Source organism: Anser cygnoides, chromosome 19 (genome assembly GCF_040182565.1).
Source record: "Anser cygnoides isolate HZ-2024a breed goose chromosome 19, Taihu_goose_T2T_genome, whole genome shotgun sequence".
Classification (NCBI taxonomy): Eukaryota; Metazoa; Chordata; class Aves; order Anseriformes; family Anatidae; genus Anser; species Anser cygnoides.
The window spans coordinates 4,115,768-4,131,644 of record NC_089891.1 but is presented as its reverse complement, the minus strand read 5'-3'; the positions used below and the strand labels follow the sequence as shown (position 1 = coordinate 4,131,644).

The 15,877-nt window shown below is 49.9% G+C and overlaps 2 protein-coding genes across 6 annotated transcripts in view; one reads left to right on the top strand and one right to left on the bottom strand.

Moving 5' to 3' along the window:
* Positions 1-15,877, bottom strand: part of LOC106047089 (uncharacterized) — a 140,345-nt gene that overhangs the window by 62,869 nt on the left and 61,599 nt on the right. The gene's annotated exons all lie outside the window — the stretch shown is intronic.
* On the top strand, positions 10,073-14,725 carry UTS2R (urotensin 2 receptor). 4 transcript variants are annotated; one of them, XM_066980237.1, is made up of 3 exons: positions 10,073-10,687; positions 13,014-13,934; positions 14,046-14,725. In XM_066980237.1, the coding sequence occupies exons 2-3, from the start codon at positions 13,158-13,160 to the stop codon at positions 14,304-14,306; spliced, it is 1,038 nt and encodes a 345-aa protein (XP_066836338.1). In that variant the 5' UTR covers positions 10,073-10,687; positions 13,014-13,157; the 3' UTR covers positions 14,307-14,725. The 4 variants fall into 4 exon arrangements, with proteins under 4 accessions (XP_066836338.1, XP_013053872.3, XP_013053870.3 ...); XM_013198418.3 differs by having other exon boundaries at positions 10,088-10,574; positions 13,014-14,725; XM_013198416.3 differs by having other exon boundaries at positions 10,088-10,687; positions 13,014-14,725.

Genomic DNA, 15,877 nt, shown 5'->3' with positions numbered 1-15,877 from the left:
TGCTGTGCTGTTTAAAACACAGATTTCTTTCTACACAGTGAGCTAAAGGCCAGACAATCAATGAAGCAAAATAAATGCACCTATGACCTCCCTTCCCGTCTGAGCTTATTTCAGGGATGCCAGATTTCAGGATGCGGTCACCAAAAAGCCATAAAGAAACCTGAGGATGAAAGAGCTTCAGCATTAACTGTGGCATGCAACTTCTTGCTTAAAACTCTCTGTAGCTCTCTGTGTACTAGATGACTAGAAAGTGCCTAATGTGACACCGATTTTCCAAAAAGGTCTCAATGAAGATCAGGGAAACTACAGAGCAGTAAGTAGGATGAATTAGGAGAAACTGGATTAAAAAGTAGAGTGAACAGGCACACGGATAAACATAGGATATTGGGGAAGAGCATTTCACAAGAGAATCTCTGCCTCAAATGGGAGCTCTCTGAAGGAGTCTGTGAAGAAGCAGAAAAGGGAAATATAGTTATGGTTGGATTAACAAATTTTACAAAATTTAACAAAAATTAACAAATTTAACAAAAAAATTAACAAATTTAACAAAAGCTTTCAACCAGGTCCTTCAACAACTAGTCTTTCGTGAGACAAGATCAAAGGTTGTCATGCAAGTAAATGGTTAAGATAAGTAATTGGTTAAGATAAGAAACAAAATGCAGAAGTAAAGGAGTAAATAGTCTGTTTTCAGAGTGGGCAGAGTCACCGTGGTGTCCAGCCATCCTGTCCCTACGTGAACAATCTGGAAAAAGGAACGAAAAGGAAAACAACGAAGTTTGTTGATGTTGCAAAGTGATTCTGGATAGTAAAGATGAAGTCCAATTAAAAAATAAAGTTAGTTGCTTCTTGATCCCAACAATACCTTAAATTCACAGCTAGGTCTGAGTAACAGGGCTCCACCAACAAATGCTCCTCTGCTTACAGAGACCAGGATGGCCCCGTGATGCTCAAGGCAGGCCCCGAAAGGAGCTGGTGGAGCTGCACAGGGAGCCTCCTTTCAGAAACCATAAATAACCAGCCAGGCATTCCAGACGGAGCAAACAAAGCGTAAAACCGGGAGAATTTCAGTATTTCAACAAACAGTTCGGAAAGGTTTACCTTTCATGAAAATCTTACAAACTGGGGGAAAATTTTAACTTGAAACTCAATCAACTCAAAGTAAACATTGCCCACGCCAGTACAGGATATCTTGTTTAGAAAAGAGAAGCCAGCCTGGTGATGGTCATGCGGAAGAAGCAAGACCCTAAAACGAGGGACCAGGTTCAGCCAAGGAGGGTGTGAATTGCTCAGGTGAGACGCAAACGACATTAGTTTCTTCCTATCACCTAGACATGGGCTTTAGTTCCCTAAAAACATTACCCTTATATAATTCATAGCGATGTAATTAATTTGAGGCAATTAAAGCAGTCAAGCGAGTCCCTGCACTGCATGCTCTGGGCACGGCAGAGCCAGCTGCAAGGAGCAGCTCACGAGAAGGGCTAGCAGTGGAAGATAAATGAATTTGAAAGGGAACTGCTTCCCACCGCTGGCAGGAGCTCCCATCTGGCACAGGTAGCAAAGATCCTCCTCCCTTCTGCTCCAGCGAAACGCTGTCAGTTCCCATTGAATTGTGCACACGACTGAGAAATTCAGGGCAATGCTGTGCTGCAAGGAGGTACAGCCAGATGTTGCGGCGGCACAATGTCCTGGATCAACACCTGGGCAATGTCCCGAGAGGACTGGGACTCAGCACAGGTCACCGAAAGCCTCTTCGCAAAACGTTTTGGGACACCTAATTGCACCGAGTCACGCACTACTAATGCAGGCTGGCAAAAGTAGCTGAAAGCCACTAAGACCCTTGAATATTTTGCTTGGAGTTAATGTTGGGGGTGTGTAAAGGCTCACAACAACATTGGGCTGTGCACCAACCACTTATATTCATCATCCTGCACAACAGGTGCCCAATTTCTCTCATTTGTGCAGGACACAAATGACCTGCAAAATGGAAACCACTTAAACGCATCCTGCCAGCCCCAGCCCCAAAAGCCCATCTGTATTCCTGACTGTCAGTGTGCTGGCACAAAGAACAATTATATTCAAAATAGGGCATGAAAACAGTGCTGGCAACCCGGGAAGAGCTAAATTTTGGGTTAACAAGAAACCACGGGGCTTTGGGAGCTGGGCAGGGAACGGGGACCCAGGCAGGCACCATGCTGCAGCCTGCAGCGCCCGGAGCCCTGAAGGTGCGCGGGGAGCCCGGCTGCAGCCCCGAGCACACATGTTGGAGGCGATCTTCCCTCCTGCTCACACACGGAGCAGCCTTCACAGTGAAACAGGAGCGGCTTTGAGCACAGCTGCAGTGAATACACATGTGAAATGAAGCACTTCCCGCTGTTCGTACAAGCCGGGACGCTGCAGAGCGAGGCAGGATCCAAAACCTGAGGATAACACAGGAGACAGCACAGGTGCAGCTGTAGCAGTCGCCCTCAGTGCTGAAACCTCAATCATGGCCAAAAATCGCATCCTACATCACCTTGAAGGGAACCGAGAGGTGATGTGATCCGGGTTTTCTGTTTTATGTATTTTTTCAGTTTTTATTTTTTACTGAGGCAGGTGTTTGCATACTCTGGCATTTACAGTCTAAGAAGCAAGGGACGCTGCTCCCTTTGACTCATCAATAAAACAGCTGTGGCTTTGACACCGCTTCAAAAACCCGAGAAAACAACCCCCTTCAGCCACACACAGCCCCGAACGGCAGCGGCACATTCTGGAGGCGGGTCCCCAGCCCATGGGGAACGCTCTGTCTTGAACATAAAGATTTTTCAATGCCTCCAAATGTGCATTAAAAGGACAATTAAAATGTTCTGAAGCCACAAGTGCATTTTATGACAGAGCTTTGCGGTGACTTTTACACAGCAGCTTCACAGTGCCTGCTGCCAGAAGCTTTCCCATGATATGGAGCAGCTGGGCTCAACTCCTCCTGGGAAATCAGCAGAGAGAAAATAAAGGATGGGCAGTGGGGCCATCCGGGAAGGATGCTGTGCCTTCACACAGAGGTGAGGTGAGGTGAGATCAGTGAAGGAGCACTGAGGAGGAGGAGGACAACCTCGTCGTGCTGGCGGGTGCTGTCTGAGCAGCTCAGCGTGGCTGGGGCAGGATGCGCCCAGCACAGGCAGCATCTCCCTGGGCATGAGCTGCCACTGCTGTGCTGCACCACAATGGTGCAAATACTCGATAAATCGAGTTACACATGACCGATGGGTCCCACAGGGGCAGAAGGCATTACTCGGGCTGCAACCAGGCAGAATTTCCCTCACAGACCTCCACCTCAGCTCCAGATCAGTGCTGGGGGCTGACCTCAGCTAGCCCGTCCTCATGCCCATCCTCAGGCCCCAGCACCCTGGGTTTGCTGCGTTAATCAAAGTGTTACTTGGGAACAAATCGAGGCACAGAGGAGCATTTTGAAACAATAAATACACACTCTGATTGTGAAATCAGGCACCTGCTCGACGTTCCTTCTGCTTTCTGCTGGGGAATTAAGCCCCTTTGTCACCATTAGAGCATTTCCAAGAGAATTTCCCTCTGGAATAATATGCCAATGACTAAATGAATGCTGCATCCTTCTTACTAGAAAAACAACAAAGGAATGAACGCTGAGGCCCTTGTGGCCTCTGTGGCCAGCAGCCACAGCCATCCCAGCCCTGCTGGGTCCACCTCTGCCACCCAGACCCCGTCCTGGGGACACACCGGTCCCCACAGTGAGGGACTGACTCACTGGCACGGGGACACACATGCTGCCTGCTCCTCATCACAGGGCGCAATCTGCAGAGGGCAAACCTCTCTGTCTAAAACTGGCACGAGCTTTGGGGTCTTTGAACTAACACCTGCCACTTCTGGCACTGCTTTTAGCTCAGGGTCTTCCTCGTTCCAGCAGCCTACCATCGCTCCCACCCGCCTTGGCAATGACCTCTCAGGGGCACGAGAGGCCTGGAGCTCACCATACCTGGGCAGGTGCTGCACTGCTGGATTTCAATGAAAAGCGAGCCTTTATCAAATCATCTGGTCGGTGAGAAGCCCAGCCTGTCCTGCAGCCCTCTTGAACCACAGGGCTGTCCCCAGCAGCACCACCATGACCTTCAGCAGGGAACATCTCCATCTACCGCTTCATGGGGTGGCCTTTACCGCCTGCCACCGTCCCCAGTCCTTCGGGCCCTGCTCCCACGTGTGCAGCACAGCAAATGCCACCGCAGCAGCACACACTCCGTGCAATGACATTTGCTATTTTTACATGCTGCCAGACCACCCTTCGTGCTGCACCTTGCGTGTCTTGTGAGAGGTTTTTGAAAGCTCCAGGGGAAATGTTTGCTGCCAGCCACAGGCATTCAGAGCTGAGAAAACACCCAGGATCAGCAGCAGGAACTTCTGCTGGAAATGGTGGGAGCCTGACTTTTCCCACCAGCTTTCTTGCTTCACAAAGATTTTTCAAAATCCTCTAATTCCTAGCCACGAGGAGGAACCAGACTGAGAAATGTGGAATACTCCCCCAGGATGGAACAGAGTGCTGGAGGGAAGGATGGGATGGCTGAGGACACTGAGCCAAACTGCAAAGCATTGGACCAGTCAGCACAGCCACGCAGACGTGAACTGGGAGGTGCTGTGCAAGATACGGGTAACAATGGGGAGAAACGTTTGTCTTTAGCATAGGTTTTATCCCATGGAAGGGGCTTGGCTGAGCTTAGCTGAACTCCCCGAGGCTTTTCTGATGATGCTTTGGAAGACTTCCAGAAGTCTAGTGCAGTTTTTGGTTTGTTTGTTTGTTAATCCTGAGTGCATTCAAATAAAGAGAATAAAGGCACTGTGTCCTCCTATTCCAGTTACTCTCAAAATACCTTTAATACGATGACCAGGTTATAATTGGTGCAGAGGGAAATGTGAAATATTGCTGAGGACAAAGCCCCTTTGTGCTGCAGAGATTCTACCCCGAGACCTCCTCTGTCCACCTGCACCTGCCTGCCCCGAGCACCCGCACCTCTGTGGCTCTTAATTTAAAGGTTTTCATGAGGCAGTTGGGCAAATGACACAACAACCACACCGTGTAGTGCAGAAGGCTGTCACCAAAGCCACCAGCTTATATTTGCTGTAGCAGCACTCAGCTATAAGCACTGCCAAAATAGCTATAACACTGCCAAAACAGCTTTAGCACTGCTAAAACCTCTCCCAAAAGTGGCTGAGGCTCAGATCAGCCTACAACTTAGCACAGGCTGGCACAGACAGGATCCATCCCTCCCACTGCAGACATCAGCACCCAGCCAGGGACATGCTTGACTGAGACAAGCGCACCAGCAGCCGTATTAATTACTGATGTGAGATATAAAACCCACTTACAGCTGATCACAATTTCCTCTACCGGTATGAAATATACGCAACCTTAACTCCATCCTTGGTATGTCCTGGGTACTTTGTCGTTTTCACAGATCTCAGGTCTGGGACACAGGCGGTTACGTGACGGTTTCTAATGGTGACAGAGGATCAAAGAGCTTGGAAAAAAACAAAAGGCAGAAGAAGTGAGTAACAACGTGTGCACGTAACAGTAATCACTTAGAGGGGAAAGCCTCAAAAACCTGTGCTCCAGCAAGGCGCTGCTGGTACGCTGATGAAAATCACAGGACTTGGGCTAGATCTAATCACTGATCCTGTCCCCATGGGCTACACTTGTAAATACACCAAGAGGGAAATGGATTGGGCAAAGCAGACTTGTCAAGTTTAAATGTATTGCAAATCAATGTATTTAAGTTCTTGTTTGCATTTGTAAGGAGGTCCTTTGGTATTACCATAAGCACATTAGAAATTTGTAAACAGCGCAAGTGTTAGGTGCAAACCACCAAGCAACGTGGCCACTGCTCTGCCTCCCCACTGGCAGGAAGGTTTTCGCCCAGCCATGCCATTTGGTCAAGCCCCCAGCACACGCCGCAGCCTCCCAGAAATGCAGCAACCTGAGCCTCGAGAGGAACACCAGGGCTGCGGGGACCAGCCATGACCACATCAACCTGGAAGAGTTCACCCCAGCACAGCCCAAATGGATTCAGGGCAGCTTCCAGCATCCTACAGCAATCTTCGGACCTCACAGGAGTCCTAAATCTATGCCATCTCTGGGAGCTTGATGAGATCCCGGTAACAGCGAGGTGAAATTCAGGAGACAGAGGAGCAACGGTTCGTTAGAGATACAGCAGCAGTCCCAAGAGGAAAGGTAGAGGAGCTCTGGCCCCATCCCTGCAGGACCAGCTTGCACAAAGATCCAGGGATGGGGTTCATACAGCTTTTACCTACAAATCCCAGGGAGTCAGAGCTTGAGCCCTCTGCCCTTTCCCTACCCAAATTCCAGGGCACCAGCACAGAACACCTCATTTGCTTCCCTGCCCTGGGCAGTAGCACTGTTTGGGCCAAAACCAGCACAGATGAGGTAGCTAACAGCCTGGCATGGCACCTCTCAGTCCCCTTCCAGCACCACCCCTTGGATTGTCTGTGCAATTCACCTCCATGCAGCGGAAAAGCTGTCAGCAGCACAGAAATCCTGGGCTGGCAGAGCTCAGCAAGAGATGAATGCCCTCCCCGAGCACAGCATCTGTAAACCTGGTGTCCACGTAAGGGATCCTGGATGAGGGAAAACAAGCTGGTTATTGCAGCCCCCAGAGTCTCACTTTCATACAGACTAGCCAAGAACAAAGCAATACTGCCTCGGAAAGGACAACGGAAGTTTCTTGTTTGGGGAAGAAAAAAAAAATGAAAAAAAACAGGAAGAAAGGAGACAAAAATGCCAAAAAGTTCAGTGATGTCTCCAAATGCGTTGGCTAACTTTGGGTGGCTCTTTCACTGGCGGGGACAGATAGCAGGAAGAATGAGAAAAGCAGTTGGGAATTAGGACATCGCATTTACATGTGCCAAGACCATTAAGAGCCGGAACGGGGATTTAAGTGCGGGATTTAAAGAGGTGACCCGGGGAGCACCGTGTCCTGCAGGAGTCACCACCTCGGCAGTGTTCTGCCTCGGGAGCTGCTCCCAGCTGTCAGCATGGTGCTCACGGTGGTGGTCCTGGGCTCAGCACTTGTCACCCGGGTGCTGTCACACGAGGTATGACATGGGAAGAGCCTGCCCTCAACCGTCCCGCTGTGACCCTAGCGAAGGAAGACAAGTCATGTGAAGCCCTCCCAAGACCTCGGTTTAATCCACATCAGCATGCACGATGCTGCAAATGCTCGGTCTTCTTTGGGCTGCCCCAAAGTCAGGGCAGTTTCTCTGAAGCTAATGCGAATTTCTGTGCGACCGCAATAACATCTGTAGCAGAGACAAGGCACACACGGCGCCCTGACTGCTGCGGGCGTTAATGGAGGTCATGTGTGGAGATGAGTAAACCAAGTCAGGCAAATGAGAATCCCATCTTATCCAAGCTTGCATGTGTTTCTAGACCTGGCCCAGACCAAGAATGCAGACACATTTATGAGATTTGTTTCTTTTATCAATTTTTGGCTGCGTTTGTACAAGCTCTTCCCTGCACGGGGGAGCAGGGCTTACATTTTGAAAAATGTGATTTGTAGGCAAGCTGTCCTGCAGGAATCCTTCAGCGTGCAGCACAAGGGAGCCCACGGCTGCTGGCGAGGCTGATCTCAAAGCTGCCCCAGCAAAAGCAGAACAAAATTGTCCAGGGGCCCTGCGCAGACCGGGGGAGGCAGGTTCAGGGCGGGTTAGGTGCACAGCCCAGCTCGGGGTGCACAAGAGGTTTGTCTGGTTCAGTGAGGTTTGAACCAGTAACCAAGCACAATCAAACTCACATACCGTTGGCATAAGTTATGTTGAAGACGTAAACAGGTCTTTTTTGTCCTGTGTTTGAAAGAATAACAACAGCTATTGCCTCTGCAGTCCCGTCAGAAGGCTCCTATGCAGAACTTGAACCCCGTGGCTGCAGATGCTGCCTGAATAATTAAACAGACCTAGTCCACATCTCAGAGGGCTCCTACCTTCATACGATACTTACTGCACAGTTCCTAGCCCTGTTACAAATCCTGCTGGCTGGGACTCCTGCCTATAGCTCTAAAAGCATCTGACAAATGTGAAAAACCCTGAAACTCAAGGCACCGGGAGACGAGTGAGTGCAATGATCTCTGTTTTACAGATGAGGAAAAGAGGGGAAGCAGGAGAAGAAGAACTACAATCACAAACAACCCTCTGAGCCAGGGCTGTGAACCTGACACCACAACATCGCTCTCAAACGTCTCTCCAGACACCTCCTCAAATGGCTCCAGCGGCCCACGGGAGCTTTCCAACCATTTGGGGGCTCAGCTTGCTCTGACAGCAGCCCCGGCAGCACTGACATTTCCTGGTAAACCAGCACACTGGTATAATATTTTCCAGAAGGTTTGTACACCAAAAAGGAACTACCGGGTTAGGACCAACAGGTCCAAGGAAGCGATGGGTTGGCCAGAAGCTTTTCTCCCATCCCATTCCCCCTTCCTTTCCCTGGCACAGGTCAGTACAAACCCAACGGGCACCTCAGTGACAGAGGAGTGACAGCATGACAGTTCCAGCATAGGTGCCCAGAGAGAGAGACGGTGATGGAAGCAGCATGCCCAAGCCATGCCCAGCAGGTCACCCACATCCCCACCACTGACTGCATGGGACCTGCGCCCAGAGGGCTGTCCCCAGCACAGGACAGAAGCAGAGCAGGCCGTGGGGCTGAATTACTCAGCTGCAGGTAACTCGGGTGTCCTTACTCAGTGCATCTGTCACCAGAAGGACCGGGACAAAAGCCATATGGGGACACATTCTTTGGGTTACATGAAGACTGGCAAGGTGCTTCCAGGATACCAGCAGGTTGTCCCTGCTTTGTACAGGAAGAAGAACGTGCCACGTGAATTACCCTCACACTTTGCCAAAGATTTGCCAAGAGAGAGAGACAAAGCATAGAGTTAGAACAAATCTTTGGAGCAAAACACCATTACACCGGGGTGCTTTGGCTGGGGTTTTAGGGCTCAACCAGCCCTTCTAAAAGCTACTAACGTGAAATGTATTTTCATTGCAAACTCACGCCTCCCCATGAAGATTTGCTCCTAACCCAAGTCCTCCCCAGATGCAAAAGCCCAGGTCTCAGAGAAGCCCTGCTTTGAGCACCAGCTGCCCAGCAGAGATGGCTGCAGCTGGTGCTCAAGACCCTTCCCAGGTGCCACCACTGTCCCCCAGGCAGCCCGAGCACCATTCAGAGGGTGAGCACTCTCCAAAACTGGGCTTATGCTGCAGGAAGCCAAGACCTTGGAGATGAGACGAGATGCATCTGAAAGCTCCCAGAAGGCAGAGTGTAAAAGGCCAAGAACAAAGATGACACAATACCCAGAAAAAGAGTTTGAGGAGGAAACAGCTCCCGGTTTGTCAGGTCAATGCAGGAGGGACCAAGTGCAGAGCCAGGGACAGCTGCTGCCTCCCTGGAGCTCCATGCCAGGAATTGGCACCTCCTTTCAGTGGCCACCTGAATAAAAACTGGTGAAACTACAGTGGGTATCTCCCACACACCCACATCCAGCTGCAGCCACCCCGGGAGAGGTGGATGCTCCTCACCTCCCATACATCAGAAGCAATTCCCCCGTTGCATAGAGCTAGAGCAAGGAACAGGGAGGAAAAGCAACCCCACGGTGTACAGGTCACCAACCCAATATTCAGCTGCTAACAAAATAATCTCAAGTTCGCTTCAGCATTTCTCAGCACCAGCCCCTTCCTCACAGTGAGGCTTTCGAGGAGCTTGGGTGATCTTGCTCCGTCTTCACCTCGTTGAGAACCACGGGGGAAAAGCAAGCAGCTGAACCCCAAACAACCCAGACAGCGTTTTGTTATTGCCAGCCTGAAATATCTCAGATGCTGTCATGCATGATACCACCACACAGATTCGTTTGTGAATACGCTGTCCAACCCAAATAAACTTTGACTTCGTTTTGGAATTGATCTCCGAATGGAGGAGCTCGCCATTTCCGTGGGCAGCCGACCCTCCCGCAGGAATTTAACCCTCCCCAACCCAGCCACTGTGCCCAGACACAACGGTTTTGCTCAGGCAACACAAGATGCTTGTGGCCTTCTGTGTGACATAAGGAGGGGCAGGACAGCTCTTCATATCACCAGTCCTGAGATGAACACAGCACCGACACCTCGCAGCCCCAGCTGGCTCACAGCCAGGCGGGGAGAGCGGGCTCAGCCAGCCCCAGCTATCCAAATGCTGCTGCTTTAAAAAGGCTCTTTGCCGGCTGCAGTCAAAGCCACGCTATGCCTAACGTCACCGAGTAACAGAAATAGCAAGCGTGAGTGAAGGGAGGAGAATGAGAGTATTAAGAGCGCACAGATTTCAAACATACTTGGAGAGGTAGCACGCTCCCTTCCTGTCGCTGCCTTTCCAGATGCGACGGAGCACGGGGAGCTGGCGTTGTCTTCCCATGAAGGAGGATTCTCTTTTTTTATTCTTTCCTTTTTTTTTTTTTTTTTAAGTTTCAGCTTTAAAACTGCCAGCTGCATTTTTATTCCGTTTCTTGTAGGAAACTTCACCTGCTGGATTTAAAAGCAAGGTTTGAGCAGGAGGAATTCCTTTATGTTCGTTGCTACCGGAACGTGCACGGTGCCCCTCGGTGCTGATAACGTAGAAGAAAAGGCAGGAATGGCTGAGAAAATTGCTTAGACCGTAAGATGCTTTGAATGGCTGCTTGGAATAGCAGGCTCTTTATTGTGTGTGTGTCTGCATGTGTTTGTGTGTATGCATGCATGTTTGAGTGCAGCAATGCCAATAACTTTAAAGTGATGCAAGGCTTCCCCAATCTGTACAATTTTCGTCCTCTAGGAACGAGGACCTGCCTAGCTGCGAGCTCTGCCTGCAGATAGCTGGAGTGTTTGAATTGAATTAGCGCTGTAGTGGTTTTATGAATGAAGCAAAACGCAGGTTCGGTGCAGGAGCAGAGCAGGCTGCTGCGGTGCGGGAGCTCTCTCTAGCAGGAGCTGTCACACAGGGACTCGCGCTGATGAGCACAGGCACTTGCTACAAGTGCCCAGAGCACAAAGTAAGGCAGCTGCAAGGAGCCAGCACCTGGGCCACAGGAACATGCTCCTGAAAACAAGCTAGCACAAATCCAACCGAGCCCAAGAGCTGCGTGTCACCGGAGCTGGGCTTAGCTGGAGCATCCCGTGCAGAGCGCTTCCCTTCCAACCAAGCCTGCTGGTGACCGTGTGGCAGAGGAGCAGGCAGAGCCCCCGAGCATCTGCATCTCCTCCACGCATTGATGCTTGTGCTGCCAGCACAGCTTGTACGGGAGCATGGACGAGGCAGACGATGAGGGAGCCAGCCGGTGCGTGGATGGGCTGGCTGCACGTGCCCAAAGCCAAGCAGGAGGGATCGCACAGCACGGCGGGGAGAAGGCAGATTTGCGTTTGCAGGGTCCAGAAAAGCTGAGTGAAGCTGATGGAGATCGGCTGAGAGAAGCAACCTCCCAAAGAACTGACCACTGCCAGACCACGCTTCACCTCTCCTGCTTGGCTGTCTGTACCCGAGGGACATGGGGGGAGGAGAAGGGCTCCATGTAGTGTTTCTGCCTTTTTTGCACCCCTATCCCAACTGTTAAGGAAGGAGAAATCTGTCTGTACTAGGTTACCCTCTTTTCTGCAGACTTTCTGCATGAGATCTCCACAGCACCCGTCACCTGGTAATGGGAAGAAGAGAAAATGGGGGCAAGTCATCAAGAAGATGAACATTGCCCGTCCTCTAGTGCGACAGTGGCCATCAGCAGTTTCTGACCTAAGGACAGCTGGAGCAGGACACGGTGCTGCCATCCTGCCAAGCAAGCAAGCGGGATGAAGAGGGCAATGGAGTCACTGGGTGTGGAGGCAAAAGGACACCAAATTTACTGGGAAAAGCTGCAAAACTTCACAAATTCCCACGATAAAACCAACCCAACCTGCCCCATGGAAGAGGCAGTGTGATGTCTTTGCCTGCGGAGCCCTGCAAGGACAAGGCAGTCCAGCACCTGCTCTTGCAGCGTTTTCTAAATGAATAGACAACCTGAGCTGCGTAAAATATGTACTGCAAACATTTCTGTGTGCAGTGACCTTTACGTTGGTACAGGCTTCTTGTTATGCCTTAAAATCCTGGTGTTTTACGTACTTTTTCGTGTGTTTTTCTGAAGCAGGTTCGATATCCCTTTGCCTACACCCCAAGCCAGCACAAATTCAAAGCAAGTCATGATTTATACAGCACTGGGCTTAAGCTAACCAAAAGCTCACGTGTACAAAGAGCGACTACCTGCCTAAAGCGCTGCAGAGCAATCTCACAGCCCGCTGCATAAGACACATTCGCAGACAGGACTGTCTGAAATAGATATCTCAGCATGGGCACACAAACATCTGTGGGCTCACACTTGACAGAGCACATGAAAAGAACCGTGTTTACACATACCTAGAGCTCACAGCGCAACCTACAGCTTGTGCTACGTACAGAAAATGCCTTTTTTGTCTATCACTTGACAATTGGGAACTGCAGGTCACGATATAGCAGGAGCTTCTCATTCAAGGAAAGCTGTTCAGGGAAAGCACTGCAGAAATGCTGGACTTTGTCATCTATTCCCTGTGATACATTCCCTTGAGCTGCAAATGGTAAATACAAAGTTTGTTTTCCCTTTTGGGTCTTGGATTCCTTCATGTTAAGAGCTTAGCAAAGAGCTTATCAGCAAATGCACTATGAAATTAGGAAGGATACTTTTCTTTCCCAACCCCAAACTAACTTTAAAGATTGCAGCAAGTGGTTCCAAATATCTGCACGATCTCTCATCTCTTTTCCATGCACACTAAAAGACGTCATTCCTCAGAGCTGTGCTCTCATAATGACCGCATAAGCGGCCTCAATGCAGAGCTTTGGTACATGCAGGCAGTAAAGATGTAATCAGGGACAAGTAGCTTCTCAACAATAGGTTTTGTTGCTTTGGCAGGTTCTAATCTGTTGGTTTTTGATGTCTTTCCTCTAGTGGAGGATGCAGATCTTCCTCGGATGAGACCCCACTAAGCAATGGTTCACCATCTCCCAGCAGTCACGTTTCTCAGAACAGGAAGAACCGCTCTCCAAAAACCTGTGGCATGAGCAAAGCCTCTGACATTCAAAGGCCAGGAGGATGTCCCTAACTGACGAGCTGGAGAGCCACTTCTCTGCAACCCCCTACATGGTGACGGACACCAGCGAGAGCAGCCTGTTCAGAATCAGACCCAATGCCTCCACGAACACCACCGGGGCCGGCATGGCAGCCGCCGGCTCCATGGAGGACATGATCGCCATCTGCACCATTGGGACCATCCTCTCCCTGATGTGCGTGATTGGGGTGACCGGCAACGTCTACACCTTGCTGGTGATGTGCCACTACCTGCGATCATCTGCCTCCATGTATATTTACATCATCAACCTCGCTCTGGCAGACCTCCTCTACCTTCTCACCATCCCCTTCATCGTTGGGACCTACTTCATCCAGAAATGGTACTTCGGGGACGTTGGCTGTCGCATCCTGTTCAGTCTGGACTTCCTCACCATGCACGCCAGCATCTTCACCCTTACAGTCATGAGCACAGAGCGCTACTTTGCTGTGCTGAAGCCCCTGGACACAGTGAAGAGGTCCAAGAGCTACCGAAAGGCCATTGCTGTTGTCATCTGGCTGGTATCGCTGCTGCTCACTCTCCCAATGCTCATCATGATCCAGTTGGTGCAAAGGGACAACAAAAGCATCTGCCTGCCCACCTGGAGCAAGCTGTCCTACAAAGTCTATCTCACCATCCTCTTTGGCACCAGCATCGTGGGCCCAGGGGTAATCATTGGCTACCTCTATATCCGACTAGCTAAGATTTACTGGGTGTCGCAAACAGCATCCTTCAAGCAGACCAAGCGGCTGCCGAACCAAAAGGTGCTCTATTTAATCTTCACAATCGTGCTGGTGTTCTGGGCTTGCTTCTTGCCTTTCTGGATATGGCAGCTCCTCTTCCAGTATTATGAATCCTTCCCTTTATCTCCCAAGGTGATGAAGAACATTAATTACCTGACAACCTGCCTGACCTACAGCAACAGCTGCATCAACCCCTTCCTCTACACCCTGCTCACCAAAAACTACCGGGAGTACCTGAAGAACAGACAGCGGACCCTCAGCAGCAGCAGTGGGTACTTCCAAAGAAGGAATCGGTTTCAGAGGATTTCGGGGAGATCCCTGTCCACAAGCAGCCAGCACTGCACAGAGACATACGTTCTTGCTCATGCTCCTTTGGGAAACAGCAGTGCCTGAAGGTAAAATGCATCTCGAAGAACAATCAATATTGACTTCAATGTTGCTTTGATTTAAAGTGTACGTTGTAAAGGCAAAGCCTTAGCAGCTCCATAATGTGCACACATTTAGTCCAGAGGCTGTGCCGTTTGTCTGTTCTCATTTCCTCCAGCGCCACTGATTTGAAGCTCGCAAATAGCCTTTCGCTTTTCATCTTTATATTTTATAGTGTGTGTCTCCTCAAGTAGCTATCAATAATGAAAACCTATTATAGGGCCATGTTTTTTAATAGTATCAGCTGTCTCACAGAGTTTAAAATTATGTTATCCCGTGAATGGCTGTAGTTTGTTCTTTTTAAAGCAGTAATGCTAGATTAGTACTTGTATGAGAACTGAAAACAATGAAATAAAGACAAAGCGGCTGATGGTTGTGACATGCAATCCAGCTTGAATTTGGGGTAGAATTGGACAGCTTAGATGAGGAACGTCCAGGGGTTTTTGTCCTGGTTTTGGTTGCCTTCACATTTATTGTACACTCTCACGTATGCACTCGGCTTAATGCTCCACTCACACAGATGTCTGTAGCTGAGTAGCTGCTGCAGTATATTGTGACTCCTGTTAACGAGACAGGCTTCCTGTGACAGTGCCACATTCAGGGGACACTCAGCATCCCCTCATGCACTGACCCCCAAAACATGAGCACCAATGGGGGGAGCATCATCTGTCCCAGACAAACCTTTCCTTCGCCAGTGGAAAGCTTTCCACTTTCCAGCTCCAGTTTCCTTTGCTTCACTATCTGCCCTCTTCCCTCCTCCCAGGAAGGATTGGGAACCTCCGCTTTTGTTGTTCCCAGGGCATCCATCAGCAAACACAGCCAGAGGGACCAGACCTCCATCCCCGAGTCCCGGGAGAAAGGACTAGAGGGAGAGGAGTGGGTGAGGAGACGTGAGCTCCGGTTGGCGGAGCTGTGCTAGCAGAAGTCTCTAATACACTCAATTATAAAAGCAAAAGTTCCCAATCACCGAGATCTCTTGTTCTGTTCACAGGAGATGATTTTGCTTTACTGCTACAAAACGTGAACGCAGCCCTGCCTGCACCGAGAACACTTTGCCTGTCCTGGCTTTCACTGATGATAAAGCATCATTAGGCTAAATATCCCCTCCCTGATGCTTGGCGCTTCTCCAGCAAGTCTGAAAGTCCCTTCCCTGGGGCGCTGCCAACATCCGCGCAGGAGTCCTCTGCTTGCATTAGCCCTGTTACCTCGTTAGCAAGGATACAAGGATGCAGTGCCAGCACAATTCTACCCAAGCCATGGAGCCGGTCACAGACTGATGCTCAGGAGCAAATTCAGAACTGCAGTGCAATCCTCCAGTGTGCAGCAAGCTGAATTTGCTTATACAGGAATTGAATTTAGTTTTTAACAATCTATTCCTCTTTAGGGCAATTAACATGATAACTTACGTAGTTAGGTCTGTATCATAAGACAATGTAAATTTTGGCCTTTTTTCTTTTCTTTCTTTATGAGATTGCAGTTTTAACTGCTTCTTGCTCAGGAATAGCTCAAGCCAAGCTCAGCACCAGCAGCTCCCCTCA

Coding starts and splice junctions, on each gene's coding strand:
- UTS2R (XM_013198418.3), top strand. CDS start 13,158: ATGTCCCTAACTGACGAGCTGGAGAGCCACTTCTCTGCAACCCCCTAC.